Genomic DNA, 20,855 nt, shown 5'->3' with positions numbered 1-20,855 from the left:
GGCCCAGTGAGGGAGAGTGGCTTGGCCATGTCTCACCTGGGAAGTAGCCTTGCTGGAATCAGAACCCAGAGTGCCTCTCAGGTGCCATTTGGGAGCAGGGGATTTTGCTGGACTGGCCAAGCTTATCTAGGCTCAACCCTCACCACTGAGATTTCTGTCCAGACAGTCTTAGCACTCATCTTGGAAGGGGTATGAGGATTTCTGGTTGGATGGTTGAAAACAGTGAACAAGGTGATGGAGTGAAGGCACTGCCCCTGGGGTGCTCCTTTGGGTGCTCAGAATCGGACTGGCAGGGTGGTGAATGCCAGCTAGGTTTGGCTGTTTGGGATCATGCTGGTGCCAAGGGTAGGGCTGGCAGACCCAGACATGTCTGGGAGGTACTCCAGCTGTGCGCATGTCTGCTGCTCTGGGAGGCATCAGACAGACACATGCAAGGCGGTGGCCACCCTGGGTCGAGAGCCAGGTCCTGGGCAGGGTCTTCTCCCATCCCACACCTAGGCTGACCTTACAGTGGGAGGCTGGAGGGACCCCTAGCCCATCCTGCTGGAGGCCTTGGGCTGTGGTGAGGTGGCCCCCATCCAGCCTCCCTGGCTGGACAGGACAGGACAGAACAGAACAGCAAAGATTCCAGGGAGTGGGCAGGTGTCAAGAATAATGCTCATAACTTTCTGTTCACCTGTTTGCAGATGCTTCGATGTCCTTCCCCTTATGCATCCCAGAAGGCAAACCCTAAGGCTTCCATTAATCTCATATACCCAGGACCCCTAGACTACCCTCTATGCCGCAGATACCTCGTACCTGAGTGCCTCAGGGACGTCTGTCTTTGGGGTCCCTACAGCAGCATCAGACCCAACATGCCCCAGTAGGCCTCCCCTCCCCCAGGGGTTCTCTCCTGAGGCAAGGGGCTTCCCAGAGTGATGGGAAGTCGCCGCAGTGCTGGTGACACTGCCCCTCAGCCCTCTGTGTGCTTGTTTTGCTGCATCTGTCCTTCCGCCCCCTTCTGCCACCTAACCCCTTCCCCACAGAAATGGGGGCTGGCCTGAAGAATAGACTGAGCCACATCTCTCACACTATCCTCAGTATGAGGATCTTCCACATGGTGTGGGCTCCAGTGGCCTCTGCCCCTGACCTCATCTCCCCTTTGTGCCACACCCAACTTGTAGCTCTGATTCGCACATTTGTATTTTGATAATCTGAAACAAGTATTTCTCTTATTAAATAATAAAAGGGAATCTTTTATTGGGAATCTTTTCATACCTGTAAAAGCCACTTGGTTTTCTTTTTTGAGGACTGTCCATTTATACCATTGCTCATTTTCCTTTGAAATTGCTGGGCTGTTTCTTGTTGACTTGAAGGAGCACTTTACATATTAAGAACATGTCCTCTGTGTGCATATAAGTTTGGAGGGCCTGTGGCTGTATGTAGGACTGGGACAAGACCCTCGAGATAGGAGGAGCCTGGGGTACACTGACTGTTTGTTGCTGTGTTCATTGGGTCTCCATATGAGGATCCCACGATAAATCATACCCACTAGCAGCTGGCTTCTAGAAGAAAGGGGCACAGGTAAACAGTGGGTATGAGCAGTGGCTGAGAAGTTTCAGCTGTTGTGGGGCTGAGGACAGGGGACTTGCACTGGTTTGTCAGGACCAGATGGTCCCACAGGCTCCCCAGGAAGGTAGGAGGACAGTGTTTGGGTAATTAGAGTGCCGAGCAGGGTGTCAAGGTTGTAGACTGACCTGGCAAACCTTTGGCCTGGTTTTACCAGGCAGCCTAGAACTTCCATTATTACAGAATTGCTTCCTACTATCTGAAGATCAGAGACTTCACATGCAAATCCAGAGTTTGGACTTCTTTACAAAGATAAGTCCCAACAACACAGACCCATACCCTCCTAGGCAGTGCCGCCCAACCGAACTCTCCAGCATGCCCAGGGCCTACCATGGCCTAGTGGCCCTGGCCTGAGGCCACATTCCCACATGGCCTTTTCTTATGGAAATGAAGAACAGAAAAATAAAAGGTGATCCAAGAGGTCCTCATGTTTCAAGAAAAAATGGGGGAGAACATATTTTTTTCTGGAAAGGCAGCCCATTTCCCAGTGTTTCACAGTAAACCAGGTCAGAAAGAGAAAGGGGAGGACATCATGAAACACACCCAGCCTTGCCACCTGTCCCTGCAGCCACGAGTCCGTGCACTTGGTACCATAGGCATGAGGTACTGAGGACCACGGAGGCCCCAGGGAGGGTTGCTTTGGCAGCACACTAGGCCTGGGCTCAGAGACCAGGGTACAGTGTCACGTGACACCTGTGGGTCCTGGGTGGAGTGCCGGCAGCCACAGCAAAAGCCCTCCCAGTGGGAGAGGGAGAAGAGAGTAGCAGCAGCCAGACCCCCTGGCTGCCTTAGTGCACCGCCCCTGTAAGCAATGGCCGGGAAAGCAGCCACTGTGCCTTCTTGAGTGTCTGCCTGCAACTGCTCCTGCCAGGAAAGTGCTAGCTGTGGCTGCTTCCATGCCTGCAGCCTCCCCCTAACCTCCCAGCCTCAGTCTGCACAAGGGTAACAGCTGCTTTCTGCTCACCAACAGGTAATTTGGGCCCCCATTTACTGATTCATTTTGTCAAGCCCCATGTGGGTGCCTGGGGACCTGGAGCAGAGCCAAAGGTGTCCTCGGTCTTCCAGGAATTCATGGTAGAGGGTATGAGTTTGTGAGCATGGATGTGTGAGCGTGACCATGAGCGTGGGTTTAAGTGTGCACCTGTGCATGCCAGTTTGAGTGTGTGCATGAGCAAGTCAGCAAGTTTGTGATAGTGACATCGCACAGATTGCTGTCATGGGGGTCATGCGGTGTGGGGCCTTGCAGATGGTTGGTACTGACATACTTCATGAGCGAATGAATGAGTGAATGGATAGATGGAAACAAAGGGTTTGGGGGCAGGGAAGGAATGACTGACTTGGCCTAGTGGAGAAGACAGGTGATCAAGAATAGTCCCAAACAGGAGGAAGATTGGGGCTGGACTTTGAAGGGGCAGGACTCGCCAGGCAGACAGCGGTTGGTTGGCAGGCGGGGGGCATGGAGGCTGGTCCTGCCCCACAGAGCAGTGTGCAGAGGCCTCAGCTGGGAGAGAAGCCAGCAGGCAATGCAGGCAGCAGGGACCGGGTCTGGGTCACTCAGGGTCTTAGTGTCTGACTTGGTGGTGCAGGAGATGGGAGCAGCAAGCCCCAACCGCACGAGTCCCTGGGTGTCCAGGTGTCATGTGTGCATAGCAGTGGTGGCACCCCCAGCACCCTCACTGGGCCAGGGAGGAGCTCTGCAGTCCATGAGCTGTTGAGCCCAGACCCAGAGCAACGACTCATCCACTCTGTGTCTCAGTGCACACCTGGCTGAGTCCCATCTGCTTCAAACCCAGGAAAGAAAACCCCAGACCTTTTAAAGCAGAACATGATGATTTTTGTGGTTCCTGCCTGCCTAGCTGCCTGTCTGTCCTCTGGAACCTTTGGGCTGTCCAGAATGGCCTGGGGTCTGGTGAGCTGGCTCTGTGCCATCCTGTCTGCAGCAAGGGCAGCCCTCGGGTAGCCATGGGGTCCATGCTTGGAGTGCACCCCCCCCCCAATTTGTTAGGAAAGACCTGTGTGAGACTGTGTCACAGATTAAATTTACAGTGCTCAGCACTTGCTCTGATTTCTCATTTCCTCCCCACTCTAAATGGGGCTGATCAAATTAAGCCCTGTCAACACCAAGGGCTGACAGGAGGCTGGTGCTGTGTGGTGAATGTAGCGAGCATGCCTTGGTGGCTGCTGTGGAAGCATGGCAGCTCCACACCTCTGGGGAGCAGGGGACCTCCTTCCCTCCTCAGTGCCTGCAGGCTGTGGCCTTTCAAGGCAGGAAGGATCATGGGAGAGGGACATGTGGGGTCCACCAGGGCTAGTTGGTGTCCCCCCCAGGACACCAGCCCCCAGGCTTCTGAGCCCACTGAGCTCACATAAGAAGACAAACAGGATGAAACCCCATTATCTGCGGGCTTGGATGATGTGCCGGGATGGGGAGGGGGGCAGGTGCCTCTATGTGCCAGCCATCTCTTCTGTGCCTTGGGTCCAAAAAGGGAGGTTCACAGTAGGCTCCTCCCATGCTTCCTCCCTGTGGAAAACAGAGAAAGGCTAGAAAAACAGTGAGGGAGGCAGGGCCTGCCTGACATTCCCTGGGAGACAGGGCAGGGGGGATGGGGGCGCTCTGGGCTCCCAGACCCAGGACTTGACAGAAGACTCTGGAAGAGGAATCCCTCCCCCGTGGAGCTCTTGGGCTGCTCCATGGTGTCCACCCTGCCAGTGTCCCCTGCCCACTCCATGGACCATCAGTCAAGATGCAGTTCCCTCAAGGCTGACTCACTGCACCCCCTTGCACCCCCGCATCAGTGGAGAGCCAGGGGCAGTCCCTGGTCACTCACTTCTGCTCCTTCAGCAGGCTCAGGACAGGGACAGACATGAGGAGCAGTGGTCAGTGGGCCATCTCTCCTGGTAGAAATCCTTCCTCCTTCAACTTGCCCCGTGAGGTGTCTTTGGGATCTTCCAGTCTGTGTTCCTGTGTGTCCACTGCCAGATGTTAATAAGTGCAAGGGCCCTGTGTGTGTGCACCTCCCAGGGCACGTGCTTGTGAGTGGAGTTCTGTGAAGGTGAAGGGCACCCCTAGCCCCTGGAGCCTTGCAGGCCACCAGGATGCACAGTGGCCCTGAAAATGGATGCTCCGTGTCTCCCTCCTACTGTCAGCGTGTCACGTAGAGCATCTACAGTTCCAGCTCATAGCAAGACACCAGCAACACAAGGCTTGAGTCCTGTGGGGTGCTAAGCCAGCTGAGACACTCTTACTTCTCCAGGTCCTTGTTAGAGCCCAACACCTTGGGGCTGAAAGTGGACAGGATGAGACAGAACAGGGGGTCTGCAGGCTCATGGTGCTATGGATCTGTGATGAGGTCTCCAGCTTGGTGGGGGCCCCCTGATCCTTGGAGCAGCCTGTTAGCTACTGGTCCCCAGTGCAGCTGGCTCGGAGTGGACCCATCTGAGGTCTGTGCAATGGGCTGAGCTGGATGCTGGAGTCAGACATCTTCCCCACGGCCCCATGCTACTGTGAGGTTATGGGTTTGAGTGTGACCCTCTCAAGCGTGCTCCTCCCTCTGCATCAGAAAGAGTCCCTTCCTGACCCACGGGGCTGCTACAGAGAATAAATAGGGATATCCATAAAACCCTGGTGCTCCCTGTTGCTGATGCCTTCTTCGTTGTCAGTAGTGGGGGCCTTTCCCCATCCAGCCACTGATGAGGCTATCTAGAGAAGTCTTTGTCTTAAGAGGGTGGCTGGGTGGTACTGCATGGCCCACCATCCAGTGGCACCCTGAGTTCTGGCGTCAGCCAGGGAACTACAGATCTTGGCCCCATCCCCTCCATGTGATTGGCCCTGCAGGGGGAGCAGGGGGTGGTGCAGGGAGTGGTGGGGGAGCAGGGGACCATCCCAGGGCTGAGGGAAGCAGCTTTAATTTCCTGCATCTTGATTATGGTCTGGCCTGAGAGGGCCTCTGGCAGGGCTGGCCAGCATCGCACTCCTCCTGCATGTGTGTTGGCACCAAGCTCCCCCTAAAGCACTAGGTTCCCTCCCTGCTTTGTTCTCACCCTCTCCACATGACATGGGGCTCCACAAAGGGATCTGAGGTTGGCTGCTGAAGAGAAATGCCTTGGAACTTGGTTTTGGAGAGTCTGAAGACCAATGAGGAGCTGGTTCCTGGGGAGGCGTGAGTTAGGGCCAAGGCAAGAGGGGGTGGGGGCAGGTGCCAGGAACCCTGAGGGTGAGGAGGGAGTGGACTTTGTGGGTCGGAGAGAAACAGGCCCTCTCCTTGTTTGGGGCCTGGGTGCATGCAGTGTCATGGCCTGAGGTGGGGGGTGCCGCTGGAGGTGTGGGTAGTGGAGGTGCCTGGAATTCTGTGGGGGAGGTGGTGACTGAGGACCTTCCTGGGAGTGATGCCCAGGAGGCTGCTGGATGTCCAAATCCAGGGCTCAGGAGCATGAAGGGAGCTGGTGATGGGATTTCCCTGCTTCTGATGTGCTTGTACAAGAGGTGCATGGGGGTGGGGGTGGAGGCGCCAGGCCTGTGGCCCCCTCATTGACCATTAGTATCCCACTCTCCAGCCTCCCACTCTCCCACTTCTCCCACATTGAAAATGAAATCCTGGGGAATCCTCCCTTCTGTTGGGACCTGTGGGTGTCTGTGTTTTGTTCTGAAGTTCACAGTAAATATTTTCATTAAGCGATCTGCCAGTCTCTCCATTGTATCCTGCCATCTGGCCGCTGTGTGCTGGGTAGCGGCGGTGAGGAGGGAACTTAGGGCTAAACTCCCCTTCCCTTGGCTGAGTGCCCAAGGAGAGGATGTTCGGTGCCCTAGACACTCCAGCTGGTCCCACGGACCTGCCCTGCAGTGGCTGTGCACGGGAGCTTGCCAGGGAAGTAGGCTTTCAGTTTCTGGACCCCAGGGACCTGATTGCTGAAGGAGCCCTCGTACACCCCTGACGGGGTAGATGGGCTTCTGGGGCTGACAGGATGGTAGTGTGGGGTGAGCAGGTAGGTATGGAGGAGCTGAGGCCTTGTGGCTGGGATCCAGAGCTGGGATGGGGGCGTTTGGGGCCCTCCGTATGAAGGCTGCAGACGGTGGGCCCCTCGAGCTGGGACCTGCGGGTGTTTGCGGCCAGAGAGCTGGACTAGCTCTTGTTTTGGTCCTGGTGCTGCTACAGGGATCTTGGGAGGGCCTTAGGGCTCCTGGTCATTCAGCATGGCCCTTTTGGCTTTGGCCTGACCTCAGTGATCTCAGTATCTCTGCCAGAGCCCCATATATCTGGCAGGTCCTCTCACTTCCCAAGGACACATATCTTTGGAGGCCAAACCAGAGCTTGAACCCTTTCCCCTGGCTACTTACCTTAAATCCACAGTGGACTTTCCCTGTCCCTACTCTGTCTGCACTGGGATCTTTCCAAACGGAGGAGGTGCAACAGAGTGGCACCATTTGATATTAATCGTCTGAAGGCGTATGACTACAAAATCAGTGGTGTCTGGCTTACTTTTGACAGTGCATGTGATTACACATGCGTGTGTAGGGTGGTACCTTTTAGAATTTTTGTGGCTACAAGAGACAGAAATCCAAATGAACTGTCTCAGAGCTAGAAAGCCTACGAGTATGTGACAGCTTCAGGCATGGCTGGATTCAGGAACTAAATGGTGTCATCTGTTCTCTTCATTTCTGCTTGGCATCAGGATTCACTGGCTCACCTGGGCCATGTGGGTATTTCTGGGGTAGGGGTTCCTTGGGTTTGGCTCCCCCTGAGCCATGTGACCTGGGAGTGGCAAGGGTGGTTCATCAGAGGGAAATCAAGGAGCAGTACCTAAAGGAGAAGTAGATTGTGTGGTTCAATGTAGGCCGCTCCATAATCTCCAGCTGGGCAGCTGGGTGCCAGGCAAGCCTGGATATTCCTTGTCCACCACTGAGGAGCTTCCGTTGCCCCATACCCTGGGAGGGCACATTCTGGGGATAGTCCCTGATAGAGAAGCCAAGAGAAATTTCTTTTCCCTTCTCTGGAGCTCCCATTTCTGACCTGAAACTCCACAAAAGCAAGCAGGCCGGGGACTTGAGGCAATCTATGGACCTTCCAACTCTTGTCTCTGAAAGTCCTAAGCAGCTGTTACAAATGCAGCCCTGATGAAGGAGCACTGAGGGGCTGGCCCAGCCCCCGGGGCCCCTCCCATGCCTCCCCTCCACCTCGAGTCATAAAAAAGACACTGGATGAGCTGTGCCTGCTGGCATTGCAAAAAAATTAATTCCGATTTGGTCATAAAGTTATAAAGGGCTGGGATGAAATAATCCTAATGAGCTTCTTTTAATAAAGCTCACCAGTGGGGCCCTGTGCTGATGATCCCCTCGGGGCTGAGCCTGCTTTCTGCTTCCCAGAGCCTCCAAGAACCTGCCTGCTTCCAAGCAGGCCTTTTGCCATGTCCTAATTATGCGTCTACATAAACATATTTTATCTTAATGATCATCTTTAGGGGAATTTGCAGTCACGGAGGGCTTGTCTTGAGGTTGTTAACAAATGGGGGGATGACTTTCCTCCCGATGACCTCCCCTTAGTAGGGCTCCAGCATGCTCCTTGGGGTTCCAGGCTGCAGGTGCCCAGGATTCTGGTCCCCTGGGCCTGGCCTGCCATTCATGCTAGGGCCTGGTGTTTGCAGCAGGAGGGCCTTGGTCTAGCTCTGCAAGTGTCACTCTCTGCTTATGCAGAGCACTGCCTTCAGACCTCCTCATCGGGATTTGGGCTTTGGGAGCTCCTGAGCACTAGGAAGGGAAAGTTTCTGGTTCTCATTCATGTGCCTAATGAATGGGCAGCAGCAGGTCCCCCAGTGAGCTTGTCCACCCGCCTCTGTGCTTTCCCAGCAGAGGCTGGGGCAATTATGGCGGGGGACCTGGACCACACACTGGCCTTGGCCTTGGAGTCCAGAGGCTGCCCAGCACGGAGATCATAAAAAAAGCATTTAGCTGTATTTTCTTCTGGCACTTCTGGGACTTCATTTTCAATCTTCTGGGCCATCAGTCCACCTGGAATTTGTTTTTGCTTACTATCTGAGGCCAAGATTTGATTTCCTCCATCTATGACCAGTTGTCCCAACATCATTAAAAAAAAAGAAACCACAGGACGCCTGGGTGGCTCAGTTGGTTAAGCAGCTGCCTTCGGCTCAGGTCATGATTCCAGCGTCCTGGGATCGAGTCCCACATCGGGCTCCTTGCTCGGCAGGGAGCCTGCTTCTCCCTCTGCCTCTGCCTGCCATTCTGTCTGCCTGTGCTTGCTCTCTCTCCCTCCCTCTGACAAATAAATAAAATATTAAAAAAAAAAAAAAAGAAACCACCTCTCTGCATGCACAACAGGCTTGTTCCCCTCTCCTCCCCCACTTGCGGGGAGTGACCATTCTAAGGTGGTCATAGAGTATCCTTCGGTCATTGTGTATTTTTGCAAAATCCTTGCTTGAGTGTGGGTGTGTCTAACTGGCCTAAATGGTGCTGCATTGTGCATCTTGCTGTTTCTTACTTTCTGCACTTGGTACTCTCTTTCCAAGATCCCTCTGTCGTGTCTGTGGATGCCAAACTTCTGATCTCTGCATAGCACTGTGTGGCATGCACCTGCCACATTCTGTCCCTTCTCTTGCCCTCTGATGATAGCCAAGTTGCCTCAGACTCCCCAAAACCTGCCCAAGCATTGCTTCCTTAAGGATTTCAAGAGGCATGCCCATCTGCACACCTTGTCCAGAGCAGTAAAAAATGGCCCACAGGGCAACCGTTGCTCCAAGGAGGGCCTGGGATATCCTATAGCTATCCTGTGTCTTTATGTCATAGACAAAAGTGAAGTTACTGGCCGTCAGGGTCTCTTACACATAATTGACTGAATGGTACCAGAATGTCCACGCCTGGTCCACTCCCACCAGTTACCAACCCTGGCTTTCAAACTGCTACCCTCTTATTTACTAGTTTTGTTTACTATTTTATTTTTTTGATCGGCTGCTTATAGTTTGCATATAAATGAATATCAAGAGTTATTAATACTACAAAGGAGGGCAAGCACACGCCAGCTGTGCAAGGACAGGGCAGCACTGGTCCCTGCCAATAGAGGCTCTAAGAGGAAGTGAGAATGGTCTCTAGGTCCGTGGTCTGATTTCCCCTTCTCTGGGAGTTGACAAGTCCCCTTCTGGGTAAGTTGCAAGCAAGGTCACCAGTGAGGCTTGGGCAATATGGGGCTCTTCACACTGGGGTGCTTAGCAAGACTGAGGTGTGGACCGGGCACTGGAAATGCAGCAAAAGGACAACCAAAGGGAAGGGGCTGCCTCCCACTCTCAGAGAAAAGCTGAGAACTTCTCTGAGGGACACACATGCGCTCAGCAGAGCATCAGGGGAGAGACCCTTAGGAACACATGATCAAGACAAGCCAAGTCCTCATGAGAATCTGGGCCAAGCCATCCTGGGCGTTCTGTCCTTGGTTTAAAAAGATGGCCTGGGGGCACCTGGGTGGCTCAGTGGGTTAAGCCTCTGCTTTCGGCTCAGGTCATGATCTCAAGGTCCTGAGATCAAGCACATGTCGGGCTATCTGCTCAGCAGTGAGCCTGCTTCCCACTCTCTCTCTGCCTGCCTCTCTATGTACTTGTGATCTCTCTCTCTGTCAAACAAATAAATAAAATCTTAAAAAGAAGAAGAAGAAGAAGAAGAAGATGGCCTTATGGAAGTGGGGAGTTGGGGGGGCTCTTTGTGATACCCGGCTGTCTCTGGGGTCACACTGCTGCGGGATGGCTCAGCTCTCTCCACATCTGTTGCAGTGCTGCCTCCTGGGAGCACTCCCTCATCCTCCGAGGGATTCTCTTCTTATCTCCTGCATTGGGTCTTCTGTTTCCCAACTTCATTTCCCTAAAGGAGGGCATCTTTCAGTAGCTTCCTGAGAAGGGGTGCCAGACAGATTAACACTTTAGAGAACTTACGTGTCTGGAAATGTGTTTATTCTACTTTCTTAATGGAGAATTTGTGTGAGTATAGGATCCTAGTTGGGAAATAGTCTTGCTTCAGACTTTCGAAGGCTTTGTGCTATTGTGTTCCTCTTTGAATTTGGGGAAGTCTGAACACATTCTGATCCCATTGCTCTGTGTGCCCCCTGTAACTGCCTCCCCCAGTTACTTCCCATTCTCTGTGATGGTATGCAGAATCTTCTCTGTGTTCTGGAATACCATGACTCTGAGCCACAGTGCGGGTCTACTTTGATCTATGGTGTTGGGTACTAGCCAGGCCCTTACATGTTCCCATTGTGAGATTTCTTGAATTATTTCACGACTTCTTTCCCCTCTCTGTTTTCCCTTTTCTGTCTTTATGAAGCTTCTTTTATATGGATATCTACATCCAGTCTGGTCCTCTATTTTTTTGGACTTTCTTCCTTGATTATTCAACTCTCTGTCTCATTGTTTTACCAGCCAGGGGATTTCTCAACTTTACCTTCCAGTCCTTCTACTGTGTTTATAATTTCTGCTGAAATAGTTTTAATCTCAAAGGACCCTTTTTATTGTTTCCATCCTGTCCTTGTTTAATGGATGTAAGCAACATCTTCTCCTAGCTCTCTTCTCAGAGGTTACCGATGGTAGATTTTCCCCCACCTTCCTGTAGGTCTCTTTCCCCTCCACTTTCCTCCTGTGAGTTGTTTGCTTCATCTTGGCCTCCATCTGCCACATCTGGGGCTTTCCCCAGGAGATCCCTGGTCATCCATTCACATGTAAAGTTGGGCAACAAAGGAAGTGAGTGGGAGCTTGATGCATGTAGATGCAGCGAACCATGGACCACCATACTACCTTTCAGTTTTTGATTGACTAGATTGCCTAGAGAAGAGCCCTTGCAGTGTCCTGCTTGGACAGGAAAGGCCTGACCTCCTGCATTCTGGGGGTGAATTGTGGAAGGGGGCTAGTGCCTCAACATTGATTTGGTCCTCCTGGTTTTCATTTGGTGCCTCTGCTCTCAACCACACCTGGTGCCTGCAGCCCAGAGACAACTTCTTCTCCACCTTTCTGAGAGAAGGAGCTCCCAGACTGATGCCAGTGTTAGTTATCAGGGCTGTTCTTCGGGCACGGTGTATGGGCAGGGGATTTGGCCTCAGCCACCAACTAGTCCTGTTTATTTCAATCCGCCCTTCACTCCCACATCCAGAAGTGTTTGGTGCCTGTGGTGAATTTTATGATACAGACTGGAGAGTCTCTTAATTCTCCTCATTGCCAGCTTGGGATTCAACTTTCTCAGATATACGAAGTCCATTACTACGAGACCATCTGCTTTCCAGCCTCCAACAGTTCTGTTAGTTTTTCCTCAGCTGCTCTCCTTGTCCTTATAGCCTTGTGATTTAAAAAAAAAAAAAAAAAAAAAAAAAGGCACTTTACCAAAGTTGTAATGGGTTCTAGAAAGGAGCTCAATTGGATGCATATTTTCAGTCTCTCATCTTACCCTATGTTTGGATCTGTGTCGGGACTTTGGATTCAGTAACATTTTTAAAAACATCTTTATTTATTTGACAGAGAGAAAGAGAGTGAGCACAAGTGGGGAGGAGGGCCAGAGGGAGAGGGAGAAGCAGGCTAAACAGGGAGCCTGATGTGGGGCTCTGACATGGTTCCTGAGCCAAAGGCAGATGCTTAACCAACTGAGCCACCCAGGCATCCCATGCATCCTATGCATTTTAGTACCATTGATCTGTCTCTCCTGACACCAGTGTTACTATGTACTAACTTGTGTTTTGTGATATTAAACATGTTAAACATAGAAACAATGTGAACATACTTTGTAATGTGTTCAGTTAATTTGAAAAGGAAGTATGTCCCCATTATTATTTTTCAAGATCTTCAAGATTTTTCTGGCTCTGGTCTCATAATCTTCCAGTTACATCTTGAGAGTAATGTTGTTGGGTTTTCATAATTCCTTGGTAGAGATCATGTTGAATTTGTAGATTGATTTGGAGGAGAATCACCTTGGTTATTTTGATGGGTTTTCATAATTCTTTAATGGAGATTATGTTAAAATTTGTACACGGATTTGGAGAATCAGCTTGCCATCCAGGATTGCATTGTTGTGTCTCCATTTATTGAGGTCTTCCTTTGTCCTTTTGGAGACTTGTAGACTATGTCGTGCTACTCTTTGTGTGGTCTTTATACATTTTGTTTGTTTGTTTGTTTCTAGGTATTTCATGGGGTTTGTTGCTATTGTTGGTAAGCCCTTTCCCCCATTCTGTTTCCTAGCTAGAAAGAAAAGTATTGGGCCTTCACATACCTATTGCACATCAGATGAGAAGCATCTCCTCCCTGGAGGCTTGGTAAAAACTTCTGTAAAGCCTTCTGGGCTTCGACTACTTTCTCAATTTTTTCCTAAGATTTATTCTGGTTTCCTAAACTGATCCGGCGATTAGAATTTCTGTCCTGTGTGTACTCTAGGCTTATTAAAACTGTATCTTTAATTTCTAGTGTTTGGGATTTGAGGCCATTTCCTCTTTTTTTCTCTCCGATTTTATCTTGTGTTGGTGACTGTGGACTTGATTTTTGAGTTTTCTTGATGTCCTAATACATAGTCACATTTGGACTTGTCCCGAGTGTGCTTGGGAAGGGCACGTTTTCAGGTTGCTGGGCTTAAGCACGAGGCCGTCTCAGTCATGCAGATCCCTGACAGCCACCTGATGTTCAATCTAATTCATCTATTGTTTTCTGCAATAAATGTATAAAAATGCACCCAGAACAGCGGTTTGTCTCTTTCCTTAGGAAACAGGTTGAAGCTTTGTTAGGTGCATAAAGTTTCCTACCTTTTATATCTTTTCAATGCGTTGTTGATGGGTTTGTCCTGTTAATGCCTCGGATTATATTTTATCTCATAAATATCATTAGGCCTGCTTTTTTGTTATTGTTATTGTTGGCAATTACATGGTACCCTTCTCATTGCCCCCTTCATCTTAACTCCCCCTGGGCTGTTTTATCTTAGCTTTGCCAAGTGTGAGTAATTTACAGCTGGATTTTGTTCCAGCTCCTGCCCCTCTGCCTGTCTCAGCTCCTGCCTCACCTTTGCTCCTGCTGCCGCCACCCTGTCTGGCCTCCCTGGCCCTGCTGCTCCTGCCTCTCCTTTGAACCCTGCTGCAGGGTGCTGGGCTCCCTCCCATTGCCTCTCTGCCCTGGCTCCTTTCCCTCCCAGCCCTGCCTCGACTTGACAGGCACTCGGGAAACAGGCACACAAGACCCCATGGCCCCTGACTGGGGGCCTCTCTCTGAGGTTGGAGAGGCCTTAACACCCAAGCAGATTCACAAATGAAATTAGAACTGCAAATGGTGGGGTGTTCTGTGAAGGAAAAAAACAAGATGCTATCAGGGAGACATTGGGGGAGGGGAGAGCCTAGTTTAATTAGGATGAAATATGCCTTGTTCCCCTGAGGAGGTGACATTTCAGTTGATACCTGAAAGATGAGAGGGAGCAGGTCCAGTGAGAAATGAGGGGACAATGATTCCACAAGTAGGGGACAGCAGTCTTCTCTTGTCACTGAGAAGTGTCATCTGAAGGCTCTGTGCACCCCATCCCCCCAGAGATATGCGAGCTGGGGGAGGCAGATGAGGGAGCATACTTGTCCCCTAGGCCAGCACAGGAGGACCACGGACCACCTTCCCTCTGGGCCTTTTGAGGGGCTCCTGCTGGGCCTGGTGGAGAGTGCTCAGTTTGGGGAGCAGCCACAGCCAGGGGAAGCATGGCCCAGGTGAACAGGTCAGTGTGGCATAGTCCTGGCTGTGGGATTTGTGAACACACAAAAAACCCTTGAACCTACAGAATCAGCATCTCCCCAACAATGCTCCTGAGGCCTTTGCAGGCCCAAGGGGGCTCTCTTCTCCAGACTAAACGTTTCTGTTTCTACCAGTTTCGGTTTCCTGAAGCCATCCCTCAGGGCTGGTGAAGTCTGGGGATGGTTCTGGGGCCTGTTAATTACATGGGATCCCATGGCCCAAGCTGGGCCCCAGCTTCTCCTTGGCTGTGTGGCTTGTCTTAGTCACTTACTCTTTCGGCTCCTGGGGTTCCTAGATGCTAAAAGGAGAACAGAAAGGAGGACAGTGAGGAGCCTTCTCCTTGCAGTGGGGATCAGAGGGCTGCTGGGGCACCAGAGGTTTGTGCCTGAGGCCACGCCCTGATACGGGACTTGTGCTCCAAAGCCCTTGGATGAGCTTGGCCACTATGACCCACGGATTCCCATGGAGGACAGGTGCTTTGGGATTCCTTGGATCCAATTCTATTTCCCTTATCCAGTCCTTTCCTTGATTCTCTGAGGCATCCTGCTTGATCCCCTCTGGAGACTTGAAAACTGGGGACAGCTCTTGGAAGCTTCTTGCCTTGTCATCCTGCGCCTGCAACATGAGCATCAAAAGCCCCAGCTGCCAGGCAGAAGGGTCCCCTGGCACAGGGAATGCTGGGAACTAAAATCCCTGTTGTTACCCATTGGAAAGATGGGACCCTGCCACAGGTGCCTCTAGTCAGTGGGGAGCCTCAGCCTGCAGGGATCCTGTCTTCTGTCTCTCATGGAGCAGATACCCATCGGGACCAGCAGCTTCTCATTGGGGAGGCAGTGTAGAGGGCAACAGGGGCTAGGGTAGGGCTGGCGTCCTGCCACCGCAGGAGATGGGCAGTGTTGGCAGCTTGTTATCCTGGCCACCAGTAGTGAGGGATGGAACAGAGGGCGGGGTGAGCTCTGTGTCACTGTGGCTTAGCACTCAGGCTGTAGGCATGCAGGAGCTCCAGGGGACGGAGGGGAGAGTGGCAAAGAGCACAACACCCTGCCCCCGGACACTGAGGGACTGAGAGGAGCAGAGGCTTTCAGGCTAGGTGAGCAGTATTGGTGTCAGGGAATTCCTAGGCAGCTGACCTGGGACCAGATAGGAGCTGGAGCTCCCTGCAGTGGGACTTGGCGTGGGGGACAGGCCTGCCTAGGACTGGAGTGTGGTTGAGTCTCTGCCTGACCTGGGCTCCAGGACTAAGCCCATTGTAGGGAAATGGAAGAAACATCCAAGATTGACAGGGTAGAAGGAATGTTAGCCTGGCTGCTTGTGTAGCCCTGGGCCTGGAGACTTGGAGGACCCTGCTGATCATGGAGCCGCTCCCATGTCCTGTCAGGCCTGAGCAGGGCTGAGGCTTCCAGAGGCTGCACTGCAGGGCAGGGCACATGCCTTTCTCCTCAGCTACACTTTGAACTTGGGCTTTGGGGCATCTCTACCGGGCTTGGGTCTTGGGGGAAGGTGTTCTAGAGCATCATGTCCAAGTCATGCCCCTAAATCATCATGATTAAAGTAACAACTGGAATAGTAATAATTATGCTTGGGGTGAAATTGTCATTTCTGTTGCATCTTTAGGACACATAGCTGTTTTTAATGGACCTGTAACATAAATTGAGCCAAACACTGTGCTTGCTTGGCAGAAACAGCTACAGGATGTGTCCCAGCCAGCTCTGGCTCTGTGGCAGCCCCCTTACCCTCCACCCCGCCCCCCCTACCCCCGCACAGGGAATAGTGGAATGGGGGGCACCACACGGCAGCTCCCAGGGTTAGGGTCTGGGGCACACTCTGACACCTTTGGGGGCCAGGAGGGCAGCAGGCCAGGTGGCCTGGGGACACGGGCTCCATGTGTCGTGCCAATCCACAGCCCAGTGTTACCTGCCCATCACCTCCCTTCAACCCCATGACCCCCTGTCCTGATTCCTCAACAGAAGATGGCTATTCCAGATTTTGTTCAACATGAACTCTCCTGATTTTGAAATGTCAACCAAATACGGTATTTTTAAAATACTGCAAGGTCCTAATATGTGCCTCTGTGGTTTGATTTTGCCCTGGGGACCACCCATCAGTGACCCCTGGCTTGACAGGGGCAGAGGGGAACATCTAGCCTCTTCCTAAGGGAAGAGTTTGTTTTTTATTAATGGAAATTACCATTTTTCTGCCTCCCAAGGTGGTTCTGAAGGTGAGCTGTCCCTGCTTGTTGGAAGTGCAAAGAAATAAATGTGTAAAAATAGAGTAGCAATTCCTCAAACCCCCTGTCAGGTTTAAGTAGCTGGTGTCTCCTCTGGGAGCGGCATGGACGGTCCTGAATCATCGCCAGGCAGCCGGCAGAATGAGCAGCTCTGCACGGGTGCTGCCTGCCCGCCTGCCATCCTAGGCCCCATCCCCGCCCCTGCAGGGCTCCCTGGCATTTGCATGTCAGCGTGCCCCAGGAGGCTGCAGGCCTGGGGCAGGGGGCACGAGGACCCCCCCAGGAAATACCGGGATGCAAGCAGCCGCTCAGCCCTGGCCCAGCTTAGTTCTGTCAGAGCTCTCCCCCTCTGCTTCTGTTTCATCTCCTTAACCTTCACCACACTTTCCCTCCTGTCCTGTGGCCAGGTGGCGGCTCTGGGCCTCAAACATAACAGACAGCAGGTGCAGAGGCGAGAGCTCCTGGCTGAGTCAGCTGGGCTGGAGTTCCATTAGTCTTTCTGTCTGTAAAGTGGGCAGAGTTGTGCATATTACAGAGGCCCGTTTGTCAGGCCTGGCTGCAGAAACCCATGCACAGGGTTGAGTGGTGGGGCAGGACCACAGGGCAGGCTGCCTCGCTTGACTTTGAGCTGCCACGCTGCCTTCAGAGGCCCTGTTCTGCCTCCAGCATCTGCCATGTGCCACTGGAATGCACAGAGAGTTCCTGCTCCCATCTGGAGGAGGCAGCAGATGAGAGGCTTCTGGGACAAGTGAGAATTATTCTGGAAGACTCTTTGTAGAGAAGTGGTGCTGCAGGGGGCATCAACCCCATTTCCAGCTGCAGGGGCCACAGGGACCAGATACCACACCCTGGGTGGGTGATGGCATGAAGAACTGAAATCCTAGGCCCTTCCCTAGGGCAGGTGTCTGGGAATACCAAGGAAAAGCAGGACCCTGGGGTCAGGGCCCCAGCACAGACATGGAGTCCAGTACAGGGATGTGGGGAGCTTCCAGAAGGCTTTTGCCCTGGGATTTAGCATGTGGTGTGGTCTGGGACTGCCAGCAGTGACAAAAAGGTCAGCCTGATCAGTTCAGCTGCCACCCTGAGAGGTGGGGGCAGAGAAGGGCTGGGAGCCTGAGCTCTGGTCCAGGGTAGGCTCCAGGTCTGGTGCGTGGAGGGCAAAGAGAAGAGAGCTGAGGCAGACAGTGAGATGACCTTCTGGGACCCTTCACTGAGGCCCCTTGGGCCCCTTCCCCCACCCAGGCAGACTATGAGGAAGCTGTCAGTAGAGGACCCTGGTCCCCTGCACAAGAGTCAAGTAACCACCCATCTCCCTGGCTTATGGATAGGGGTAGGCACAGTTCACCTGGGGTGGGGTGCCCATGCGAGGTCTTGACCCTGGAGGGGGGCAGGTGGGCCTGGCCAACAGATGAAGGGCCTTGCTTCAGTGGAGGAAAGTTCCAGAAGAGGAGCTGCCTAGGGAGACACAATGGAACACACACCACCAGGGCTGGGCCTTGGTCTTCCTGGTTATAATATAGTGGCCACATTGGGGAAACCAGCCCTTTGGCACCTGGGCAGCTGTTCTCAGGCATTTGAGTGTGTGAATGGGTGAAAAGAGGTCACGCTAGCCATGCCCACTCCCAGCGGTGCTTTTACAGCCTCTCCATTCATCTCTGGGTGCCAGACCCGGGCTCGGTGATGGCCATGGACTTGGTACTGAGTCCAGTTGGCATGCACTCTGTTCCCCCAGAACCTCAGTTCATTCTGTAAAATGGGGATTGTTTGGGTACTGTGTGAGTTTTCACCAAGGTGATTGTCAGGCTGGTTCCGAGTTGTACCCACATGGGGTTTTGCCTCATTCAGATGTCCCTGGTGAGCCTGGGCTACTGCAGACTGTGTCCTCTGTCCTTCCAGGAGCTCCGCCAGGCAGCCTGGATAACCTCAGCCGCGCCCTGGGGGTCCTGGAGGAGCATATCAATGGCTCAAGGCACAGGGCACGAAGGCATGCCACTGACGGCGACTACAACATCGAGGTCCTGCTGGGCGTGGATGATTCTGTGGTCCAGTTCCATGGGAAGGAGCACGTGCAGAAGTACCTGCTTACACTCATGAACATTGTAAGTGGGGGCTGGTGGCGGGGCTGGAGCAGTGGGACTGAAGGAAAGGTAACCAAATCCATGGGCAAGAACCCCTCCACCGCCCAGGGCCCCAGTGGAGAGATAGGGCAGGGGCAAGAGGATGCGAATGATCCAGTGGCTGGGCCAAGAGACCCCTCCCCACCTGCCCACCTTCCTCTCCACCAGTCTTAGGTGAGTCGTGGACCTTCCAGAACTCTGTGCTCTCATCCGCAGAGTGGGGCCATAGTCCAATAGGTTTGCAGACCATGTTCTATTTTGGAGAGTGTTGTTATTATAGTTAATCTCATCTCATTTTTGAAAAGTACCTTTATTGTTATAACAATGAAACAGCCACAGTGCCTGCTGTCATTGGTGACTATTAGTGACTGTGTGTGGGTTTTCTACACCAAGTACTTCCAACACTAATTACCCAGGGTTGGCATGGACTCCATGGGCCAAGGGCTAAGTCCTGCCAGATTGGCCCCACTTCTGACACGCCTCACAAGTCCTGCATTGTCACCCATATGAAGACCCAACCAGTCATAAATCAAGGGTTCCCATGCTCCCCTCAGGTTCACATATTTGCCAGCACAGTTCATAGAACTCAGAAAAACCCTCCTTACTACCACTGGTATATTATAAAGGACGCATCTCTGGAACAGTCAAATGTCAGAGATGCCTAGGTCAAGGCAGGTGGGAAGGGGCTGAGAGCTTCTGTGCCCTCTCCAGACACCCCAGACGCCCAGCACCTAGGTGTGCTCCCTAGCTGGAAGCTTGCAGAACCCCATGGTTTAGGGGTTTTCTGGAGGTTTGATTGGCCGTGGGTGATTGAACACAATCCCCAGCTCCTCTTTGTCCCTAGAGACCCCAGGGTGGGGAGAGAGGGCAGTGCTAGAAGTTCTAACCTTCTAATCCCCTCTGGGATGGTCGGCTCCTCTGGCTGCCAGCCCCCCATCCTGAAGCTGTCTAGAGCCCAGCAAGAGTCCTCATCAGCATGAACTCAGGTACAGTTGAAAGAGCTGCTCCCTGTCCCTCAGACATTACAGGGTTTAGGAGATCTGTGTCAGGAATGGGGGGTTTGAGGGGCAGAGACCAGTATGTATTTATTATTAAATCACACATGGGTTGACTCCTGGTCCCACCATTACCTGGCATGGAGGGTCCCTCTGTCGCACATGCGTCGAGCTGCATGAGCCAGGAGGTGGAAGTCTCGAACTTTCTCTTGGTTTTTGCCAGTCAACTTCAGTTTTTTCATGTATACCTTTGGGCTCCAACTATACCCCAACTTTGGATAATAGGATGTTTTGGTTAGTTTCTTGAAAAGCCTGAGAAATGCAAACATTCTTAAATTGAAACATATTTTATCATAGCAAAAAAAAAAAAAAAAAGATTTTAGGAGATAAATTGGTGGAACTGAGGAAGAGTAGTTGGGTCAACTCTCTTTTCCCTGTGGCATCCAGCAAGCGTTTATTGGACATGTGCTTGTCCCAGGGCAAGGCAGCCAGCCAGGGGCTCAGAGAGAAGGGGCGAGGGGGAATGTCTGTCCCTCTAACCTAAGCTCTGCCTCCCAGTGTGGTGGGGGAGATGAGGCACCCTGCCTCAATGTGCGTCCTCCTGACAGCTAATACCCTGTGTCCTCATTCAGGGCTGTGTACTCCTGGGAGTGAGTCCCCGGGGGCTGATGGAAGTCACATCCCCCTTGGTGGTCTTGGGGAGGAGGGAGATTGAGGAATCACGAGTTTGTAAGAAAGGATATCCAACAGAACCTTTTTCAGGACTAGAAATGCTCAAAATTCTGCCCTTTCCAATGCAGCAGCCACTAGCCAGACCTCAAGCACTTCAAACGTGGCTGATGTGATGGGAGAACTAATTTTTTTTTCTTGAGTTGGAAAGATGGAAGAGCTTTATTCAACAAAATTGGTCTTAATTGATTTTTGTAAATACACAGTATGTGTTTAACTCCAGTTTTGTAAGTATATATTTAGAGATGGATAAATAAGTAGACAGATACTCACGTGTATATTCCTTTTTTTTTTTTTTTTAGTAATTTTTTAAATTAACATAGAGTTTTTATTTTCCCCAGGGGTATAGGTCTGTGAATCATCAGTCTTACACAATTCCCAGCACTCACCATAGCACATACCCTCTCCAGTGACCATCACCCAGCCACCCTATCCCTCCCCCCTCCCCTCAGTTTG

At 52.2% G+C, this 20,855-nt stretch overlaps 1 protein-coding gene across 2 annotated transcripts in view; it reads left to right on the top strand.

Annotated features, from left to right (window-relative positions):
- Positions 1–20,855, top strand: part of ADAMTS2 (ADAM metallopeptidase with thrombospondin type 1 motif 2) — a 216,496-nt gene that overhangs the window by 105,341 nt on the left and 90,300 nt on the right. For both annotated transcript variants that reach the window (XM_045069345.1, XM_013059699.2), the window contains exon 4: positions 18,455–18,657. In XM_045069345.1, the coding sequence (XP_044925280.1) occupies positions 18,455–18,657 (203 nt within the window). The remainder of the gene's footprint in view (positions 1–18,454; positions 18,658–20,855) is intronic.

This window comes from Mustela putorius, unplaced genomic scaffold (genome assembly GCF_011764305.1).
Source record: "Mustela putorius furo isolate JIRA1106 unplaced genomic scaffold, ASM1176430v1.1 tig00003923_pilon_pilon_pilon, whole genome shotgun sequence".
Classification (NCBI taxonomy): domain Eukaryota; kingdom Metazoa; phylum Chordata; class Mammalia; order Carnivora; family Mustelidae; genus Mustela; species Mustela putorius.
Note: the sequence above shows the minus strand (reverse complement) of the source record. Positions and strands in the feature narration are given on the sequence as shown.